This window comes from Gymnogyps californianus, chromosome 1, assembly GCF_018139145.2.
Source record: "Gymnogyps californianus isolate 813 chromosome 1, ASM1813914v2, whole genome shotgun sequence".
NCBI lineage: Eukaryota > Metazoa > Chordata > Aves > Accipitriformes > Cathartidae > Gymnogyps > Gymnogyps californianus.
Window position 1 is genome coordinate 174,890,897 of NC_059471.1, and position 23,914 is coordinate 174,914,810.

General features: G+C 38.6%; 1 protein-coding gene across 1 annotated transcript in view; it reads left to right on the forward strand.

The window, feature by feature from the left end:
• PAWR (pro-apoptotic WT1 regulator) overlaps nucleotides 1-23,914 on the forward strand; it is an 81,283-nt gene that overhangs the window by 45,792 nt on the left and 11,577 nt on the right. The window contains exon 3 of the mRNA XM_050892082.1: nucleotides 18,433-18,467. Coding sequence (XP_050748039.1) covers nucleotides 18,433-18,467 — 35 coding nt within the window. The remainder of the gene's footprint in view (nucleotides 1-18,432; nucleotides 18,468-23,914) is intronic.

The following is a 23,914-nucleotide window of genomic DNA, read 5'->3' on the forward strand; positions in this document are numbered from 1 at the left end:
TCCCTTGCTTGATTTTGCTCCTGTTTTTAATGCTGCAATTCAGTGGTTCTCAGCTTGAGTCACAGTGCTGTGAACTACTCATTGATGTGTATGGGGATGCAGACTGAGAGTGGCAAGTTATATGTAATGAAGCTTAGAACTCTTACAAATTAGCTAAAAATTTGCAATGCTAAGGACAAGTGTAAAGTTACTACTTTAAAGTTACTAAAATTACTACTTTAACTAGGAATCGGTGGAGTCTGGCAATTATATAAATCTAGCTCTTGCTTAGCAGAGATGGTAAAATTGAAAATAGTGCAAAACTGTTTGACAGCAATGTCTGTCTTGCAGTTGGACAGAAATGATATTATGTTCTGGGTAATGAATGTCTTCTCCCTTCTTAATTGAAGAAGGTATTAGTATGTACGCAATATAAAGATAACTTGCATCAAAAAAAACTACAAGGTTTGGCTGGAAAAACAATTGGTCTACTGATGGGGTTTTTTTTTTTATGTCTCATAGAAGACTTGCTGAGTTCCAGAACATGGAAAAATGCTACTATTGTGCTAATGCTCAAAAAAAAAAAAAAACCCCACCAAAAAAACACAATATGCAAGGCCTTAAATTTTGCATCAAAGCATTCAGGTTGTGCTGATACCATGGTCACCTGCCTCCTGGAATTCAGTTGTTTGAGGAATACTTTAGGAGACCAGATGCATAAATATGTGCCCTTCTTGGTGTAATCCTGTTGCAGTAGGTTTAACATAGCTTCTGTGTCATTATAGAAGCGGTATCTGAGCACAATAGCATGTTGTGGTATCTGTATTACTTTATGATGTTCTTAGAAAATTGGAGAGCAAATTGTGAAGGCTGAGAAGATTAATCCAAAGCCAACATAAAGCCTTACAGTGGCAGACACGTGTAGGTCCTCCATCCCTTAAAACCTTCAAATCACAACTGGCTGTTTTTCTGGAAATTATGCCATAATAACACAGAACTCATTCTCAATACCTTGGAAGGAGTTTGAAATCCTGTGCTTCATGTTATCTTTGGTTCCTTTCTGCTCGCATTTTATTTCAAATGTTGTAGTGTCTGTGAATGCTAGTTGTTGTGCTGTGCGCTGTATGAACACACTGCAAAAAATTTCATCAGCTGTGAACAGTTTGACATTTAAGTGTAAGATACGGGAATAGTTCAGTAAATATGTATTGGCAAAAGCACCAAGAAACAACAAGATATTTGAGATCTTCGGAGTTATTTTTGACATTGGCATGGGGATAGGGTTTACTGTGTTCTACATGTGTGTTTTTCTCCCCACTGATGACAAAAGTGGTCTCAATAGATCAGTTGCAGGCGTCTAAAATGAGATGGGCTGAATCCCTTCCTCTCCCTGGCAAACTTGGACCAAGCATGTCAGAATGATGATTTTTTTTTTTTTCTACTAACATAACTTGGAAATAGGGATCAATTAGAGTGTGAGATACCAATTTTTGTGCCTGTGAGCATGAAAAGGGGAAGCTCTGAGTCACTTAGATAATGAGGTTCAACCTTTGTGAAATAAATACTCTGAAGCCTTCAAGTGAAAGGTAACAATTTATAAAAATGAGAATGACTTAGAGTATCCTGCTGTAAAAAGGGAATGCTAATCTTTATTATTGTCACACAGTAGCACAATTTGTCCAGTGTATTTCTTAATTCCAAGTTAAGAAACTGCAGATCTTCACTATCACAGTTACCAATACCTTTTGTGTCTGGAACGACTGCCGAAGATCTCTCTGTGGTCATCTCCTAGAAACCTGCTTTCAAATTTGTATTGCTGGCATGAAACTGGTAGGGGAATTTTGCTTCTCAAGTGTTCTGAAGATTATCTTGTTCCAACTATTAATTTTTTTTGTGTATGCAATTGTAATGTGCATTTCTTGGAGTCCCTGTATTGCTCTTAGCTTGTGCAGCAACAAGAAATTCAGGAAATTAAGATGTTGAATCTTACCATATTATTTTATACAACATACAGCTTTGTAAGATACATTTGAGATAGTTAAACCTCCACACTGGATCACAATCAACAACACTAGACAGATTTGCTAGCCAAAAAATGTCACTTCATATGTAGCACTGAACATTGTCTTTATACTGTATGTTGTATCATATTCTTGAAATAAATTCAAATTATGTGCATTAGTAGACAGGCTAAAGCTTGATCCTAGTACTGAATTCCTGTGGAGCTATTAATCCAAGATAACAAAAGGAGAAGTTGCTCTAGTTTTCAACTCACAGTACTGACTTGCATACACAGTAGTATTGCCATGTCTTGAATTGCTGTCGCTCCTCTCTGTAGCAGCAATGCAGATTTGTGTTCTTTGCAAGAGATAGCTTGTGATAGATGCTTGGATAATCATTCTCTTTAGTGCAGAAATTACCCAGTACCTTTGAAAGAATCCTCCTTGTCAGTTGGAGGTGAGGATAGGATGAAATGTCTACATAATCAGCATTCACCTAATGGTATAGTTATAAAACTGTGCCACAGCAGATTGGTTTCATTGTAGTTAACTTCAGTAGTGAATAGGTTAGATGGCTGGTGAAGTCATCTGAACTTAATTTATTAGCATGACCATTTAGTTATGACTTGTGCAGTTAGTCGTAAGTCATCCAAGAGCCTATGAAAATTGAAGGAAAACCACATCTGATCTTTTTTTAACCTTTTGTTCTAATAAAGCTTAACATTTCACCAGAACATTGCAGGCAATTTCTAAAAGGAATGCAGTCCAAAGATATTCCCACAGAAGTGCTCTGGTGCAGTTCTGATTGCTTAAATACCATCCTTTACTTTAGGTGTGACCCAACACATTGAAATTTTCTGAAGCAGTCATATATGCCAGTGTAACAAAGCTGTAAATGTTTAATAGAGGCACCTTATAAGCTATGCTGAAAGCAGTAAATAGAATCAAGTTAGGGAATAAAAGTCTCTAGTGACTTCTTAGCTGTGTGACAAACTGCGAGGCATGCAGGGAACGGAAGTATTACATGCATCTCCGTTAGGAAACACAGCTGAAAACCTGCTTGACACAAGCTTCCCCAGAGTTTTGTACTTGAATCTTATACCAAGAATATGCTGCCAAATAAGCTTCTCAACTCGCATTGCAGTTTATACCTGTCTATTTTGCATTTTGTGGCTTTTTATTTTGCGCAGCAGTGTAATGTCATACAGCATCATTTTGCAATTACTCCCATTATCCAAAATATGTGGTAATGATATTCACATCTATTCATACCTGACCACAGCTTTTCAAAGATGTTTTATATCTAGGTTTCATGTAGTTCTTGCAAAGGAGAACTGTGTGCATGCATTCAAGAGTAATAATTAATCTTTTATAAGTATATTGTCATGGTGTTACTTGGTGTTAATTTCTGTCCGTAGAGAAAATGCAGTTGTGCTACAGGGCATGCCCGGATGTATTAAGGCATGTCTTTTATTTTCTATGCTATATTTCTTCAGATATTAGGTCAAGGATTATTTTACGTAATAACGTGATTATAATATTGATATTGTTTTAAAAAGTGAGTAAATAAAATGTGATTAAAATACAGAAATATGTGAATTAGGAGGACCTGTGTTTGAGTATATGAAGTTGTATGTAATTCTGCCAAATCAGGTTGTGGGACTCTAATACTTAACAGTTAATTACCAGACAATATTCATCTTGGGTTTTCTATTTGCAGATTAAGAACATGATCCACTTCACAGAGAGATGGTATGAAAATAGTCATTAGTATTCGCAAAGCACTTAAGCAATAATAGTGAATGCAGTAGAAAGACTTGTGAGGAAATCTTATTGTATGTATAAAAATGGGTTAAAAAGTATTCAAATTCAATTTTGTTTAAGTATTAAAAGATCACTTAATTTTTAAAATATATTTGCATCTAGAGTCAATCTTGTGTGCGGTGTTTTTAAAGTGACAGTTGCAGGGAATTTGCTGCCCTGTACAGCTCATGACATGAACCAGGTGCTTCAGATGTTTAACTGCCATGGTTGGTATGGCTTGGGAGACCCAAATTATTCCTGTGATCTGTGTAAGGAGAACAGGAACGCAGGAATTCCATCTTTCCATGATCGCGTAGGATCAGGCCGTCACTCAAGTAGTTTATAGCAATATAGGCATGTGTTCTCAGAGCAGTTTGAGTATGTTAATAGCAGTAAATAAGGCATTCTGGCCACTTTGTGAAAAACAATCGAACGCAAAATACTGAGCACTACTCACTGAGTACTCTTGTTTGTGTTCCACCTAGGAGATCTTGTGGAAAAATACGTCGTGTGGTGATGTCAGGAAAGGTAGTATCATGATGCATGTAGTTGTAAGAATTTGAATGAAAGTTGCATAAGTCAACAATGTTCTGACCTGTTCTGAATTGGTTGACTTTGCAGTCTTAGTTTTCTTTAAATGCTTTTTGTCTGTATTACTGGAGACTGGAAAAAACCCCACTCCATGTAGTAACTTTTTAATTAATCCGCAAGGTAGCTTCTCTGAGTTCAGGAGTAATGATGTTACATGATGGTCTTGTCTGGTATAACTGGACGCTTTAAAGACACTGAATGAATTGTTTTGCAAAAACGAGATTGCTAGTTTTTAGTTAAATTGCGTGTGTCTGTGTTTTAATAGAAACTGAGTTTTGAAACAGTGGAGTCTGGATTTCTCAGCTGAATGGGCTATGTAACAGACATTGTTGTAGCAGCGTAGGTTTCTCTGCCAAAATCCTCCTCCTCTTGTCTCATGTAAGCAAATTTAGTATATGTGTGCCTATGTGTAGTGCTGCTGATCTATGCATGTTCAGTGGGTTTTACATTCCCAAAGGATCTGCACTTGCTCAGCAAATCTGATTCAACTATATTGCGTGTGCACTATCTAATACTGCTGCTTTCGGAAAGTGCTTACAAGTGAAATTGCGATCCCCTTTGCCCCTAAGAAATCAGGAAGCTGAGAGCTAGCAGTTACTAATGTGAGACCGAAGGGAAAGCAGGTGGCTGTAAACTGGCTACAAGCCAGATGAAGTTGTTTGGCCAGTGATGTGTAGGCTTGGGGATGCAGGTTGGGCATCCCTACTTTGAGTAGTCTGACTTCCACTCTTGTAGGGAAATACTAGTACATGGTTATCAACATTTGTCTTCATAACAGCTGATCAAAAAGAGAAATCTTTCTGTTTGTTTGTGGAAGGCATCATTTGTGTTCAGTGCCTGATCATTGTCAGCATAAATTTGATTACCTTTGACAAGCAAACTTTGCTTTTCTTTGAAAGAAATACAAAATGATCAACATTTTTAACATCGGTGTTCAGTAAAGTTTAATTTAGTGAATAAGTGGTTTAAGCTTAAAATTTTGTTTCAGGAATGCATTTCACTCCCAGTAAATAAAGTTAAACGTACCCATGAAGTCTCTTATAATTGAATGCTCGCTTTTGTGTGCCTGTGCACATGTACAACTATTCATCACAGGACCTGCATAAAAATTAAAACTGAATCAAGCCTGGATCTGTGAAGGCAAGGCAGTGTGGAGGCTTCTTACTCCTGCTTTAGATTCATGGTTGTGCCTAGGAACTGCAGAGGTTTCAGTACGGCATGCTCTTCAGGTACTTTCTAAATCCTTGTGCAGACCAAGTGGGAAGCAAAGTGTGTAAGTTATGATTTCTTCCTTGTAGTTTCTCTCAAGTTTGGTTGTGATCCTTCCATTAAAATTTTATTTTTGGGGGGCTTTGTTTACTTTTCTTCTCTTTTTTTTTCTTATCTACAAGCTGTTGCTGCTGTGTACTCAGCCTGTATGAGCAGGCATTTGTTTTGTTGTTGCACTGTTTCACTGATGAGTTCATGAAGCTATGCTTCAGAATTGCATAAGCTGGTGCATTAGCTGATGTTACTCTGGTTTGGAGCCTTTATACAGCCATAAGGAATAGGAAGCAGTTTCTCAAATTCCCAGCTAATGTTTTGAGCAGTCAGCAGGGGCCTCATGTGAAGGAATTCGTTTTCTTTCCCACATGCTTTCTTTTTTGGACTGGCATCGCTTTTTAACTCAGCTGAGTGCTGGTTTGAGAAGATTGTTTTACCTCTGAAAGTCAATATGGAAATTCTGTTCAGCTGTCAAAAATGATGATGTCTAAGTGGGTATCTCCTCCTAGTCTTCTCTTAAAATTTCTTGGAGGAAAAAAATGTAATCCCATAGAGTATGATGATACACTGTAGCTGAGGCTTCTGTGGGAAGAAGAGTCCTTGGGTAAATACAAATTTATTGAAAGAGGAAGGACTTCCTGCCATATCTGCTTGTACAAATAGATGACACAGCCTGACTGATATCAAAAGCTTCTGTAAGGTATGGTGATACTCCTGATTCCTGCACTTTTCTGCTATTCTGTTCTAGAGAGGGAATTTTAGTTAATACTGCTTTCATGCCAGGAACAAGTCTGAAGCCTAGGTAACGAAGTTGTAAGTACTTGCGGGGTGCGTACAGAGGGAGAGGATGCTCTTCTGCAAGAACCTACATGGACCAGGGGGATCCCTGCTGAATGTCTTTGTGCAAGGTGGAGAGGAGAGACAACTTGCTCACTATTGCAGAAAGATGAGCAGAAATTTATACAGCTCTGCAGAAATAGACATAGCAATAGTTGTCAAACATTTTTGTAGCATGGATCATACATTCGTGTTATTCATACTAAGTTAGAGAATATCATAGTGGTAGTTACTCAGATGTGCTTGTGTGTTTAGAAGCTGCATATTCCAGTTCCATAGTGGTGTGAGGATGGGGGAGGGGGAGGGAAGCCTGATTCTCTACATCCTTGTAGTCTGGTGTAATTAATGTGATGGCTCAGGAGGGAGGAGGAGTCCGGAATTGAGTTGTTTGGTGGAGACAGTCTGACTAAGTTTATACTGCTAAAAAGAGCAAGACCTGGGTGTGAGCTGAACTGCTGCACTGCTGATAGAGCCTATGGCTTAATTATTAGCAAGGTTTTCTGGCATGGTTTTGGTTCATGCTACCTAGTGCTCTCCTATATCATACCTGGGGACTGTTTGAAGAATAATGTGCCAGGAACCAGTCCTCACATGTAGTATGAACATCACAGCACCACATTTGGCTGCCCGTGTAGTGCTATGAGAATATTACTAGCCTTTGCTAGCTCAGAAACAGCTGCGTGCCCTTAATCAACATGCTGGGGTGTGCAACACAGATCTAGGTTTCGTGCTATGAAAACACTGCTTTGGGCTCTAGTTCAGCCCTTGCATTATTTCAGGTGCTTTTGACTGGAGGGGAACTTGCAGATTATTGTTTCTTAGGGACACCACATGGGACATGGAGGAGACCCACGATCAAGTGCTTTGGAATATGAATGTGGTGACTCTGTCGCTTGGCTTTGGAGCCATAGAGTAGTCTCTGGCTTGTCTGCCTCCATTTACTCTTCTGTTAGTAGAAGCTGTCAGGACCATTCTGCTGGTAAGCTCACTGACAAGGGCCTCTCTTTTTCTTTTCTTGGAACCAGTACCTAGTAGATGTGGGCAGGATGGTTCACTGTTTTAAACTGGTTCCACTGAAGAAGCTGGTTTTATCACTAGTTATGTTTCTAGTACATAGTGTGCAAACCACTGTACAGACAAGTCAACAAGCAGCTCGGCACTCTAAGGTGAAGTTGAAAAAGTTATAATGGTCTGTAAAATGTGAGGCAAATCCCATTGAAAATAATTTGGGGAAATTGTGTTTTGTCTGTTTGTATGTCTGGATGCAGGGTAGTGTGTTGTGAAGGGGCTATGCACGTAGCTCCGTGCAGGATTTTATATTTACACTTGCTGTAAAGTACTTCAGCAAATTCTGTTTGTGTTTTCACTGTCATCATCTCTGCTGTGGGTTTCATATCATGACTTAGCTCTTCTGTGACTCGAGATCCTCGAATCATAGAATCATTTCGGTTGGAAAAGACCTTTAAGAACTGACACTACTCTCTTAATTTCTCTGAGCTGTAAAGGTTTATGGCCATCTGCATTCTGTATTTTTTAAAATGCTCTCCTGTTTCAGCGTTGTGTGTTTTAGATCCTGTGCTTTTTGCTTACATATTGGAGGTGTTCCTCAGGTTTCTGGCAATGTATTGATTCTTTATTTGTTTATGACTGACTGACACATTGAATTTGGGAGCTTTGTGCAAGTATTTCCAAGTTCCCTTTCTTTTCAGGGAATTTTAGGAAGCCTACATTTTCAGTTTATGACTATTCAACACTGATCCATGAAGGTCATATGTTGGATATAATCACTGTCTTTCTGATCACTTTTCCAGCTCTGCTCTGTCAGTGAGTCACCTGAGATCTAGTCAGGGCTTTATCAGCCTGATCTAATCAGCTCCTTCATAGCTTTTGTTCTGAGTGCCTAACTGTTTGTCCTGAACTGTTGTTCTGGCTCTTTGGTGTCAAATATTGCTTGGGTATAGAAATGGAGAATAACAAATAAAGAAAAAACTCTGTTCATATATTTTAGTGAGTTTTTCCAGTTTCCTTATTTTGGGGAGCTGTTTTCTTCTTGATGACATTTGACTTCTGTGGGAGTTACTTGTTTTACCTGCAGGTATTTCTTTAATTTTTTTCTCTCACCTAATGTCCTTGATAGATTTCCTCATAGGTAGGCATTGAGGATACTTACCTTCCTGTTAGATGTCTGATTTGATTCCCTAGACGTTCTTGCAGTGTTTCTCTGTGGCCTCCTGGCTCTATGTAAACAGGGAGATGAGTCATAACTCCTTTGGCTTCACAGGAATAATACGTGTCACTTGCACCCAGGCGTTTTAGCATGTCTATGTTAGTTCTTGTTTGAAGTCCTTATTAATTACATAGGAATTAAAGGTAGTAGATGAGGCTGTAAAAAAATAATGTTAAGGTTCACTTAAGTAAGTGAACGGAATTAAGGACACTTAACTTTTCCCTGACTGAAATTTGTTTTTCCAATCTGTTTTTTGGTTTTGGTTTTTTTTTTTTTGTTCTTTTTCCCCATTCCTTTGGGGCTTAGCTCACTACACAGGCTGATCACTAGGTGGAAATAATATGTTCACTGTATTTCTTTAATTTTCTCTCATGTTGGTGTCTCCTTTTTCTGAGCAAATTTTCATCTATAATTAATAATTTGGTTTATTTTGCTTTACAAGGTATAGGTAATAATTTTGAAACCTCTAGGACATTGTAAATATACTATAGTCTTACTTAAATCACATGACTATGTTTATCAATCAACATGAAAACAATATGCTACAATCTAACAGAAGATATTATATAAAAATACTTATATATAAGTATGTAATATATGTAATATAAATATAATGTCCCTTCCAACATTAACCATTCTGTGATTTTGTGTTATGAACATCTATTTTAAAGCTGATTAAGAAATACTGGTGAACTGTAAGAACTAATAAACCTTAAAATCCTCCATTTGTTTGTATAAAAATACAGATAGGTTTGTAAACCGTATTGGCCAAGAAGTAGCCCAAAAAGTTAGGCATTAGATTTAGTTCATACTGGTTTTTAGGCAAAGAACCAGCATGAACTTACATATTCTAATGAGTTTTTCTTCATACAAAACATTCATACCTTTGCAACTATGGAATTATGTAAGAGCAGATAAAAAAACCTTGTTAAGATTTTGAAATACATTAACATGATATGAAATAAGTCTGACCTAAAATTGTGCCACAGTTTAGTAATTGGTATACTAATATACTTGCTTTTTTTTCCACAATGGGACAGGTAATTAATAGTTGGAATAGCTGGATTTTATCCTGTGAAGTAATTAGAGACAGATAATGTGTGTACTACAGAATACTTTTGGGAACATGGTGCAAATATATTTCAGTAGGTCAGGATAGAATGTGTCTTTGCAGTAGACTTCAGTGTTGCTGCCCATGCACAGCCTGGCTGGCTCTTCTTTGAGGCACTCAAGTGCCTTTGAACCATGCTTCCCACTCGGCTGGGCTCAGAAAGGGGCATGCCTGTGTCTGCGGGGTGTCGTGCCCAGGCAGGCTGTGTGTAAGAATGTTTGAGTCACTCTGCAGGAGCCAGATGAGGCCAGTGCTGAGCCAGAGCTCATAGGTACGCTTGGATCCTCGCAGATTTTGGGAAGAGGCGTTCTTTGCATGGTTGTCTTCATTGCTTCTGATTTCTAGAAAAGCAAAACCAGCACATGAACAGGCTCTGCGCACATGCATATTGGATGTGCAGTACTTCACTGAGGCTCTACTCTGTCAGGTAAAGAGAACTGCAGTGTTTTCACCTAGGACATAATTCATCCACAGTCCAGAAACGCGCACGCATCACAGAGAATGACATGTTTTCAGATTTCCCTTTTGAAAAAATAAATTGAATAGCTTTTCTCCCCAAAGGGTTGCATAGTCAAGAGGTAGAAGAGGCTGCCTGGAACCTGTTTGAGGTGCATGGATTTCATACGGGCTGCAGTGAAAGGGCCTGGGAAGTTCAAAGTCAGTCTAGGGAACTGCTAACTTGTGGTGCTGTCCTAATTTATTTTTAGGTTACTCTGCGTCTGGAGAGGTGTATTCTCTTTGGATCTTCTGTTTGGTCTCTCAATAAAGAAAATATAGGCAGATGCTCTAACAGATTAATTTACTTATTGAACTTACCTTTATATTTGCTCTTACGGCTTCCTTCCTAAAGAAAGTATCATCCTTGTATAGACTGTAATGCCATTGCCTTTCCACTTTTATAAATGCCTACCTGAATCACTCACCCAGTATTTCAGAAATATGTGACCACAGGGTATATTAACCTTAAATTTCCTCTCTTTAGCATGGGTAAAGAAACTGTGTTTTCCTTTTCCTCTATGACTTTTTTTTTAGGTCTTGCTTGTCTACATCAGCTGCTGCACACGGAAGAGGTTGTTCTGTATTGCTGATCTGGAATTAACTATCTGGGTGCCACAATATCAAAATAGTTCTGGCAATTGAATTTTAATCTCCAGAATATAGGAATGTCTTTTTCCTGCTCAAAGTTTTATTCTGTTAGGTGTTATTCATTATGACATGTTTTAAAAAGATCAGTTGGATGTAAATTAAACAACACTCTCTTAAAATGTGTTGGTTCCAACTTGACAGTGTACAAATCAAAGGAAGATCAAAATACGAAAAATTTTGTCAGGCTATTTAAAAACAGTAGGTCAGCTTTTGGTTTTGTTTAATCTTACCAGGTTCCTGTTTCAGTTTATTTTGTAACTGATTAATAGGTGGTGATAACTTCATGTTTTCTTAACAGTTTTAGAAATAAAAGCTCACTTTTAGAATGACTGCTTATAGAAGAGATTTATTGGGTGAGTAAAGAGTGTTTAAGGTCATCTCTAGGAAATCTGCACCAGGAAAAAATAAAATGTAATGAGTCTCGGAAATAGATGTAAAATCTTGGCAGCTAGGAGAATAAGGGGAGGGGAGGGAGCCTGGGATGGTTTTGTACGTGCAAGTATTCTGTCCAAGTAGAGGTCTAGAAAGTGCACAGCTACAAGGGGTGCAAGTAGTTGAGTGATGTAATTGCTGCTTTAAGCTTATTGAAAGCACCTTAGAGTGCTTCTGGAAAGAATGGTTTCTGTGGAAATAATGAGTGGAGATTCCCCCCCCCCCCCCCCCCCCCCCCCGAGTGGTGAAAGCATTTCCATTCAAAGTTCAATTTCTGTTGCATTCCATGAAAAACACCTCTAGACATTTTCAAGGGGTTTAGAATCGGGAATGGAAGGTAAATGGTATCTCCATGACTGTGTTGCTCCTGAGAGATGCTTGCTTTTGGGGAATTTTGATGGGAGGGGGAAGAAGTGTATTTCTTCTTTCTTTTGCCTACTTTTCACGCCTGCAGTTATTCCTGGTTTGTATTAGGATCAGATTGCCTTTCAGTTGTCAAGCATTCAGATGTTATCCCACTTTAATATCTGAATGAAACTTTGTCTGCATTGCAGAAGATATGTAACTGCCGTTTCCAAGGAAATGGCAATGTAAAGTTGTACTTAATGTAAGAAGAAAGTAGATGTAGTTAATCAAGATGTGACTCATGAAGGAGATTGGAGTTAACTTGATTGGCTGGATGGAGATAGAATCTACCTGTTCCTTGATATGTAAAAAGACAAGAACCCCCAGCAATAGACCTCCTTCCTCCATGCAGTGAAGTTGTATTTGCTCACATCTTGAAGAATGTATAGGAAGCTTTGTAGGAAGCCCATATTTGGATTGTGTATGAAAAAATAGATTGTTTTGATGGCCTAATTTCAGTCAAAATTTAACCTTGCATGTTGCAGGAATATCATTATGTAGTCATAATTTATACTAGTGTATAGTCAAAATCAAAAACACTGCACATATTCTACATGCCAGTATATGTACCAGGGTACCCTCGCAGCCTGATCTGATCCAGGCAATTTGCTTTAATTGCTTGCGAAACTTCTAAGTAGTCTTTCAGGGGATTCCAGTGAACTGTTTTCATAGTCCAGTGGACTCCAGAGTTTGTACATGTTTAAAAACAATGTTTGTTAGTGCATTTTAACTAGTGGATTTGTAATGGTAGGTTTGGTTTAATGTCTGGAAATCTTTGTCAGACACTTATAAACACAGACAACTATTTATTTAAAGCCTGATGACCAGCTTGTTTATGTAATCTCTGTATTGGCCAGATGAAATAACAAGATGAGCTAGGAGCAGAGAGGGGAGTTAGTAAAGTTGCTTACATCCTAGTTTGACAGAAATTTAATTGGCAGTAAATGGTTTCATTAATGAAAATGGTCTCTGCTGCCTTTTCTGCCCTTATACATTCTCCTTCTCTTGTGCAGCAGGTGTGTGTGTGTGTTAGGCTGTATGGCGGATAGATGAAGGAGCTCATGTGGAATGAATGAGATGAATCTTTGCTTTTTCCTTGGTTATTTTCACTTAGATCACACCCTGTTGTGCATTAATATGTAGCTGCACAACCACTTTTGTAGACAGGATGAAAAGAGAGCATTACCAGTTTTCTGGAGCAATGCTGACATATGTTAGTCTGCAGTGTTCTTGAACTCCCACTGGAGATGAAACAAGAGCAAGACTACTTGATTATATAATTTATTAGCAGTAGTATATACTGTTAAAAGATAATGCAAGCTGCCAGAGATCATGTGCAAGAAATAAAAGTAAATTTAAAGCTGTGTTTTGAATACTGTATTGAAATGAGTGTTTCATTTCAACCCTGGATGAAGAGCTGATGATGTTAGACGTCTTTGGCAGCAATATTTTTTCACCAGTATAAAGGAAACCATTAGCATAATTGTTATGGGTTACTTCTTTACTGATTGCTTTTCCGTTCAGGATTTCCACAGACAGTAAAAAGAATTCCTTTTTTGAAGGGAGATGTTCAAATAAACTGATCTCTTCATTGCTCATAAACAATTATTTTGACAAATCATTCATTTTTATAGTATTGACTAGATATTTTAAGCATGGGTTAAAACTCAGCTTAAAAATGTTAAAGAATATAAGCAAAATTTGTAAATTAGTATTTATATACATGCCTGATCATCTGCTTTTAGGCTAATTCTTTGCAGAACAGGGATCTCCCTCCTTTCTCCTTCCCCTTCTTCATTTTTCTGCCAACCTTCGCTTGCCAAAAGTGGAGGAGACAAGACCTTAAATTGTAAGAGGTTTGCATCATTTTAAGAGCTTTTGAATAGTTTGAAAGCTTAGATTCATTTTTGATTAATAGACACATAATGCTGTTTATAATATAACTACATCTATTCCTGTTCCAGCAACTTTTGGATACATAACACACAGAAAATAAATTTCATAACATGAGAACAGAGATAAAGAATGTATTTTTCTGGTGCTTGCATCATCACCTTAAAGAATGATTGGTTTGCATTTACATTGGAGATTCCAAAGTAATAAAAGTCACAATTTACCAAATCTGCAGTATTAATTTGGTTATCAGAGAAAATTGTTTTTGTGCATCAGATGTGTATTTTTAACTTTTTGTTCATAATTTTAACTACAAAAATAAAAATAGCTAATACTTGCTGTAGAAACATCTGTTACAAAGGGCTAGTTAATTGGTTTTTTAGTTTTAAGAGCTGTCATTTGTAGCAAATGAGAGTATTTGCCATGTACTTTGTCCCTGAGCATTTGTTTGCTTTCCTGGCTTTCTTTTTCTGAAGAACTGGCTTTTCTGAATAGTACTGCCAAACTTTTAGAAGTCTCCTGTTGAGGTAAACATACAAGTCTATGTATATAAATTGCTTTACAGCTTATATTTGCATTTACTATATGAAAAGGTCTCAGCAAATTTGAGGGTATACAATGCATACATTGCATCCCTTTGGTGTCTAGAGTGGAAAACAAGCATCCAAGATCCAGAGATTTCTTTGTACAAGGGTATGTGTGCTTCACTAGACTGCACTGTCTCGTGCAAATTCTCCCTTTCTCATAACTTCTACCTTTCACTGGAAGCAGAGGAATATGTTCACTAGGAAGCGTGGCCATAACCTGGAGGCTTCAGCATTTTCCTGAAAAAGAAGCTGTTTAAGAACTGAGGAAGCTTAGAGCCCAGGGGTCCTACTTCATTGGCAAGAGTTATATTTACAGACAGGCAAAATTTTGACCCAGTCACCTACGTGTCTCTCTTTCTCCATCCAAGCTTAAAAAGAGAGTTGAACCACTTGTCTGTGGCTAATGGGACAACCAGGATGTTTCTGAGACCATCACCACCAAGAGCTGTAACTGATACTACTGATACGGCATTTCAGTTTTCTTATACAGTGAACATGTATCTTAACGTATTAGATGAAACTACTCGAACCTCTTCACATACATCAGCATCAAATTACCTTGTCAGTCATTGCCGACTGTCTTAAAGCTAAAAATCAGGCCGTTACAGTCCTCTGTGTAAAAAGTTCAGGTAGGCAAGTCCCTAGATAACAACATTAGAGGGTGGAATGAAATACTCTGAAGCTGCCAGATGTTAGGTATGTGTTCACTTAACCTCACTAAGCTGAGAGAAGAACACAAGTGGAGAACTCAGACGAGCAGAGCAGAAGTACAGAATCATTAAGGCTGGAAGGGATCTCAGGAAGTCTCTAGTCCAACCCTTGCGGACAAAGCAGGGTCAACTATAGCAAATTGCTCAGGACTGTGGCCAGTTGGGTTTTTATTATCTCCATGCATAGAAACACCATAAACGCTCTAGGCAACCTGCTCCAGTGTTTAATCTCACAGTAAGAAAGTATTTTCTTACGTTTAAGTTGAAATTTCCTGTATTTCAGTTTCTGTACATTGCCTCTCATCCTTTCTCTGGGCACAATGGAGTATGACTCCATCTTCTTTACCCCATCAGGTGTTTATACACATTGGCAAGATACCTCCTGAGCATTCACTTCTCTAGGCTGAATATTCCCAGCACTCTCAGCTTCTCCTCATGTGTCAGATGCTCCAAACCTTTAACCATCTGTGTGGCCCTTTGCTGGAGTCTCTCCACATACTGAAAAGCCCAGAACTGGACCCAGCACTCTAGCTGTGGTCTCACCAGGGCTGAGCAGAGGGGAAGGATCACCTCCCTTGAACTGCTGGCAGCACATCCTGAGGATGCTATTGGCCTTCTTTGCTGTAAGGGTACCTTGATGGCTCGTGTTCAACTTGGTGTCCACCAGGACCACCAGGTCCTTTTCTGCACAGTAGCTTTCCAGCTGGTCCACGGCATGTACTGGTGCAAGACTTTGCATTTCCCTTTTTTTGAACTTCATGAGGTCTCTGTTAGCCCGTTTTCCAGCCTGTTGGTGTCCCTCTGCATGGCAGCACAGCCATCTGATGTATTATTAACTGCTCCTCCAAGCTTTGTGTAGTCTGTGAACTTGCTGAGGGTGCACTTTGTCCCATCATTCGGGTCATTAATGAAGACGTTAAACAGTACTGGTCCCTGTATCAGCCCCTGCTAAGTGACTGGCATCCAGCTGGACTTTGTGCTGCTGTTCATAACTCTTTGGGCCCGGTGGTCCAGTCACTTTTCATTGCACCTCACAGTCTACTTACCTGGTCCTTATTTCAGCAGTTTGCCTATACATATGTTATGCAGGAAGGTATTGAAAGCCTTGCTAAAATTGAGATAAACATCATCTGTTCTCCCTTCATCCACTGAGCCAGTCATCTCGTTGTAGAAGGCTGTTGGGTTAGTCAGGCATGATTTCCCCTTCATATATCCATGCTGATTTCACCTTCTTGTCCTCTGGGATTTGTTCCATCACCTACTCAGGGACTGAGGTAAGGACTGGCCTGTAGTTCCCTGGATCTTCCTTCTTGAAGACAGGAGTGACGTTTACTTCCTTCTAGTCCTCAGAAACCTCCCCCTACTGTCATGACCTTTCAAAGGTAATGCATCCTTAGTAAACTTTAAAAATAGCATTGGTACCATTTAAAATTCTGTTTCCTTGCCCTTTTAGAGGTGAAACTAGGTTGCTGTTTCATAACTGTGAATTGCTACTTTTCAGATGCTGTCATCAATGACAAAATAGTTATCAATGTTAAAACAGCAATTTTACACCACTTTGTGGGTTTCTTTAAATAATTCCAATGACTTGACTTCGTTGAATGTTGTTCTTCTGCTTGTATTAGGGAAAGTGTAACACACATTGCAGAAGTTGAAAATGCTTCATAAAATAAAATGCACTTTAAGATAGAGGTTTTTTTCTGTAATACAAATATTTTTTGTCAACTTTATTTTCTATAATAAAATAATATTCTTTTTATCCTATTTTTTTAGCTTGTTTATTTACTTGGAAAGACATTAATGCACTGATCAGTGAAAGTAGTGTAATGCTTTGCAGGATTTTCACAGTGGATGGAATTTCTCTTGCATATTGTTTTGAGAACTCATTTATTCTGTTGTCTGCAGTTAGTGTCATAAATAGACAGAATTTCATGCTTTGCCATTATTTTTTCCAGTAAAGGCAATTGTTCAGTTCATTAAGTCCTTAAATATTCTTTCCTGACTTTTTACCTAATATTTGCTGATGCTGGGGGGAGCTTTGTCTATGACTAATAAAATAATTGGTTCATGTTCTTCTTACAACATCCTAAAAAATATTTGTGGACTTACTCTGTCTAATCTGAGCCATCATTTACCAGTTGAAACATGTCTTAATTTTTCTATGTGATCAGACTGGTATTGGGAAGCTACAAGCATAGCATTATTGATGCAAATATATTCTTTAAGGTTTTCTCATTTGTACATAATGCATCTATGTTTTTTCAGGGATTGTGTAACAATAAATGAGCCCTTTTCCCCACTGTTCTTTTTGTTTCCATTTCCATCTTTACAGAGCCAGAATAAAAGCATAGTGGATTTTTTTTCAAATTAAAAAAAAAAAAAAAACAAAGAAAAAAACCCAAACAAAATGTAATCTTAGTGAAAACATCTTACTGCATTGTCGGAATCTGAAAAGTAATGAAATTCTTTACCTTAAGCTAGAAAAAGTATGATAAGACTTCTAATGTGCAAGTAATCCACATATGTGTCCTTAAAGGGCCAGATGCACAGCTCTTGCACCACTGAACTCGTATTTAAAATCTCTACTCTTATGTAAAATGCATTCTGTTTCTCGCTATTTCGGTTAAGATCATTTGCAAATAGCAATCAAAGGAGACGCAGCGTATTCTTTAAGTTTGTAGTCAGAATGCATTAAGCCTCTGCAGGTGCTTAGAGAGCAATGATCTAAAAATTGACTTACCATAGCTTGACAAGTCACTGTCTGACATTTGACTGCATGAAACGTCCACATGCAGACTTCTAGCCTACCTGCTTAACAGCAAATGCCAGGAGAAGACGACTTCAGGTAGCCTGAGAGAAACTGAGGTGAGCCAGGTTGCAGCACCTGAATTAGCATGGTGAGGAGCATACGTGTAGTTACTGTGACCCAGCTGATACGTAATAAATTGATTTGGGTCTCAACCCTGACTACTTGCTGGCTTCAGTTTTTGTTCCGTCCAGAAGGACAGCAGTGGTGCCAAAGAATTGGAACAGTTTTGCTCTGCTGCTCTTGGACAAGTAGATGAACAGCTATCAAAGCGCACAAGCATTTCCATATTAGTAGTGGTAGTGAAGGTGTATTGGTGGCAGGGTGTATACTGTTTTGGTAAGCTGCATGTTCTGGATGCTGGGGGATGGAGTAAGTGCATCCAGTTTTAAGATGTAACCAGAAGCTGTCGTTTAAGGGTTCTGAGCTGGTGTTCAGAAGCAGTAACACGGTGACAATAATCCTGGTATTTTGTCTATTCCTGACAGCAAGATAGTGCAAAACTGAGTTGTACAGCAGCTGTTTGAGGCATGGGCCTCCTGCTCTTAACTGCAGGCTTCATTTTCTATGGAGTGGTGAAGTATTTTGGAAGTACAAATACAAGAAAAATGTTAATTAGTTTTTCATTTCTGTTTCTTTTAGGACTCCTCCAGGATGGTTTCAAGCAGGTATAAAAGGTACGAGATCTTTGTACACAACACATTTCTTTACATATATAGTTCTGCTAGAAATAAAGCTGATTAAATGGGTGTTTGTAGTAGAGGCCATCATACTGCTACTGTAGATATATAGCCTGATTTTGGGGTAAGGACCTGAGAGATGCAGCAAACTTATCCAAACCCCTCTGTTATGTTACTATTGTAAAATAAATTCAGCTAGTATTTTGCTGGGTCTTAATAGTGCAGAACAGTTTCCCAAGCAAATGTCTAACGACTACACATTACCTAGGAGCTAGTAGTTTCACAGTTAATTTATGAACCACCATCTTCTGAAGTTTAGTACAGGAAGATAATTTTGTTGCTCTCCACAGTAATATTGAAAGAAACTTCTATGGTTTTGTCATACTACTGTCTCAGTTGTAGGGGATGCTGCCCACGTGTAGCATGTCCTGTTTGTTACTTGTTTGTCTTTGAGCCAAGTGTTACCCTGGTCATTACTCAAGTTCTTCAATCAGAAAAATATTTCAGAAGCTCTTGATGCACCTGACCAGTGTGTGAAATTTTTGCCCGTGTGGAATTAATATTGACACAGCTATCACAATTATTAGGAATATGTAATGGTAACATGGGGTCTAAAATATGTCAACTGAAGCAAGGCATTTGTGTAAACATTTTTATTTGACATATGAATGTATTCTCTTCTAGATATTCTTTACTCAGGTAAAATGTGTAGGTGGTTAATTCATCTGTATATATATATCCTGGCTGTAGAAGTAAGTGCAAAGAGTACCTACAGTTATCCAGTCTTCACTGGTGTATTTTCCACCCCTCAGACTTGTTCACCTATAGAATCACAGAATGGGTTGGGTTGGAAGGGGGCCTTCAAAGATCGTCTAGTCCAACCCCCCTGCCAATGGGCAGGGACATCTTTCACTAAATTAGGTTGATCAAAGCTCCATCCAACTTGACCTTGAACGCTTCCAATGATGGGGCATCCACAACTTCTCTGGGCAACCTGTTCCAGTGTCTCACCACCCTCATTCTGAAAAATAATAACCTGTCCTGTTATGCTTTAGATTTCTTACCATGGTGCTGTCTTTTATATTTATATTCCTGGGTTCTTATAAACCTAGTTGAGTGATGCTTTTTATTGCTGTAGGGGTGGGTTTTTTTTAATCACTTCGTCATTGCAGAATGGGTGGACTTACTGTCACAACCTTAGTAACTATATAATTTCATGATTATTTTCTTGCTAATCAAACACTTTTTAGTTCAGTCTCCGCTTCCTCTTCAGTCCCTGTGCAGAATTTCATTGCTATTTGTATCTGCCGAATACTCAGTGGTGGGTGTCATAGTGCTTTGTGGCTTTTCATAAACCTTATCTTTACTCTGTTCACATGCTGTATATACTCACTCACTTGCAAAAACTTGGTTGTGTGTGGGTTGGTTATAAATAGAAGTTTGTGCAATCACATTCGTAGCTTACTTGAAAATAAGCTAATTCTTTTGATTAACATTGCAAAAATAGGAAACTCCAAAGCTAGAACATGCTAAAATAAGACTTGTTTGTGCAGTCTTCATTCAGTCAGCTTTAGTTATATGTGGGATGTACATTCTTTGTTTGTCAATTTTCCCCCTCAGGACTGGCATCACATTCAGGAGGAATCTGACTTGCTGTGAGCTGCTGTTCAATATTTTGTTATGTATGTTGCCATCTATCTTACTCATTGCATAGTCTTCAAACCTCATGTTGAAAACAAACGATTATTTTCCTGTGAAGTCAGCACAGTGCCCAGTGCTCATAAATGCTAAGTGGGTTTTATTCTAACTGTACCTCCATGAGGTATACAATGCCCACTGTGCTTAGAGTTAACAGTATCTATTGATTTTCCTGTATATTTGAAAATTTCTACCTCCCCTGAAGTAATTTTTCAGTAAGAGTACTTGAACAAAGTATGTCTCACAGTGGCTTCACTTTCTGGTGTGAGTGCTAAAGGAGTCAGGACCAGAGTCCTCTTCTGTTCTGACCATGTTTGGCTTGTTTGCCCCTTCCAACATCTGCAGTAAGGGAAGGTCTTACAGAAAACAGCCTCCTCTACAGTAATTCTTATTCAGATCACTCAGATCTCACTTAAGTCCCAAATATAGTAGAAGTCCTTTGGAAACAGCAAATGCCGTTCTGTGATTACACCTAGAACTGGAATGTGAATGCCAGAAGGCTGAATTGAGACCATAAGCAGCTTAAAGGCTCAAATATGTTCAACTTACTGTGCTTTTAACAGTTTTGGGTGTACTCCCTTAGGTTTTCAAAGCAAACTGAGAGCAAAGCATGTTCTCACATAGGGACAACCACTTTGAGATCCCATTTGAAGCTGTTACTTGCGTTATTCTGACAACAGGTGGTCAGTACTTCGCGGGTGGGGAAGAGACTGTTAGTAGACTTTATAGACATGTGACAGCAAAAGTGAAAAGATGTTTTCCTGAAATCTTGGGCTCTGTTATAGACTCCCTCCCCTATGGAAAGAATGCATTGTTTGCCAGAAATTTTCAGATCGTTTTCCTCCATCTTTACTACTCCTGCTTCTTCTCTTTTGCCTTCTCCCTCTTCCCCAGTTGTTCCTCATGAGAAGTGACATCTCTTCATCTCAACATTTTTCTTCACTTCACTGGTTTCCATTTCTTAGCCCAGTTAGACACCCTCTCCTTTCTCTCTTCCCCTTTCTCTTACATCCTGATATTTAACCATTGAGGCTCTAGTCTTCTCTCTGTTTTCTGATTTCTTGGGATTTTTTTTCCTGTTTTGTCTCCATCCTCTGTCCTCTTCTGACTTATAGTCCTGGCTTACTGATACCATCCCAGGCTTCCAGTACCTTCCCTTTCCCTTCCTGTATAGCTGTTTTCATGTCTACATTGAGATACCCAGCCTCCTGGACCTAACAAGACAAGAGTGACTTAAGAGCAAAGAAGACGGATCTGTGCTGTGTGTTCTTATGCAATCGCTGTTCTCTCAATATGTTCCAGGGCTCAAGGAATTGCACAGATTCTACTACCTAGTTAATCAGACACACTGGCTACTTTGCCTTATATAGATGCAGCAATCCATGGTTAAACATTTATATGACATTGCTGAGAAACCCGTTTCACTGAGTGTCCATTGACTGGAAGACATGTTTACAAATGAACTCTGCTGGCTGCTGTTGTTATTCTACTTCTGTTCTGGCTGACTTGGACAAACTAAGCTTGTCTCCTTATGCAGTAAAGTAAATAAAAGTTTGGGATGAGGATCTTAGTCTATAATTGTAGTCTGTCTTCTGAATTTACTTCAAAAATTTCCACACTTACACCTCAAAAGTTTGTGGAGGGGTTCCTTTGTAGTTGCATGATTAACCACATAAAATATTTTCAAAAGAAAGTGATGGTTCTGTTGTGATCTAGAGTGGTACTGTAAGATTATTAAAAACATGACCAGAATCTTCAAGATCATGCTGACATGAAGGCCACAGGACATGTTCATGAGAGTATTTGGGAGTTGTGATCAGCCGTCTGTCCTGACTGTGAGCTTCATGTGATTAAAATGTGTAGGTATCCTTCAGTTGTAATAGCCCATATCAACTTCCTCATCTTTCATTTTTCTCTAAGCTTTTCTTAATGGGATACGCCTCATCTTGGCCATTCCTACTATTACTGTAACTGGGTTTACCAGTTCTTGCACTGCTTTGTGAGTAGTTGTTTTAAAGCAACAAGCACCTTGCCGTTACTAAGAATGGTTTTCTGATTCAGGTCTGATGCTATCAGCATAGTTGGTGTCATCACTGATTTCTCAAACAAGAGAATGACAAAGTGTATTCTGTTTATTGAAATATTTGAGTGTAATCCACAGGTAAACATGAATTGTGTTTCTCTTGCATTCTGTGAACTAAAAAGTTTGTTTGCGAGTAACAGTAAAGCAAGATATGTATGTGGACATAGGAATATTTTTATAAGCACAGAGAATTTGTTTTAGCAGCTTATTTTTAAGACTGTCTACTAGCTTTTGAACCAATTTAGCTTCTTTTTTAGAACTGTCTTAAATTGAAAAGAAAACCTTGCAAATCAGGATTTAAAATAACTCAGAAGATTTTTGCATGGTTCGTGGATCAGACAGATCAGGCTGGATCAGTTTACAGAAAGAGTTAGATTAAAATCTCTTAGTGGTTCAGGGGTGTGTTCCCCTTATAAGTTTGTTTATTAGTGGAAATGAATACAATATGGTATGGCTTTGTGGCTTCCAGACAAAATGTCAGAGAGGTTTTATTTTCCCCTCTTTTAGGATAGTACGGCACACTAACATGGAACCCAGCAGGTAGAGACCCTTGCCCACTAGTTCGAAAAGACTATGTTGTACTTGAGTTTAACATTCATGCAAAAGTTGAAAAAGAAATGAGGAAGAAGAGATCACAAGAAGAGAAGAAGCTAGTGCTTCAGAGCACTCATTGGAGATGCTCTGAAGGAAATGTTAGAGCGCTGCTGAAACTCTCTTGCTCAGTGTTTTTAGATTACTACAAAGCTTAAACTATAACCATTTACATTCCATCATACTAGCCTTGGTCTCACTATTTTAAAAAAAAAGTAGAGCTGCAAAATACTGTTTCATAACACTATGCCCAGACTTGCCTGCTTGTCTATGTTTGGGAGTTTTGCAGTGAGGGTTGGCTATTGAAGCGTTGTCTCACCTAGCTTGTTACATTAGGACCTCTACTGTGCAGATATGAACACTTAAAATAGACAGAGGTCACTCAAGGTGCTTTTCTTGGCTTTTGTGTCCCTTTGTCAGCTAATGCTGATGTTATGAGAAGGCAGAAACACTTAGGGTTTATTTCTGCAGAAGTTTTTGATGGTCTGAGTTGAGCTGGCTGCAGTTCCTCACTGTCCCTTGTGCCAGTGCTCATGCGACTGGACAGGGTGATGCTTCAGGGAGCCACTGTGGCTGACAGTTGATGGCTTCCTTTGCTAGGCTGCTGGGTTGCTGCATCAGCTCCTTGAATGGTTTCCTAGTCAGTCACCTGAAGGCCAGAGCCAGGAAAAGTGGAGGAGGCTGGGAACGTGCAGCTGTAGAGAAGACAAGACTGCCTTTCCTTAGCTCAGCTCTGAAAGCCATGGACTTGGCTTAAGCAGTCTGAAGTAACAGAATTCCAAGGTGGCCTATTTAGAAATACTGTCTTTTACTCATTCTTCCAAAAAAGCTGTTGGCAACTGGCTGGATTTCAGTGACATAATTAATTAGGAGTTTCCAAATCAAGTATAGTTACAAGATTCTAGCAATAAAAATAAATGTGTTGTAGTTGAAATCAATGAAATCTGGTTTTGATTGGGTGATTTTTAATTGGATGAAATTACAATTTGGACAGTGCTTCAGGAAAACATTGAAAGAACCAAAGAGGCATTAGAAGGAGCAAGATTTGTTCCACCTTTCTGTAATATTGCTG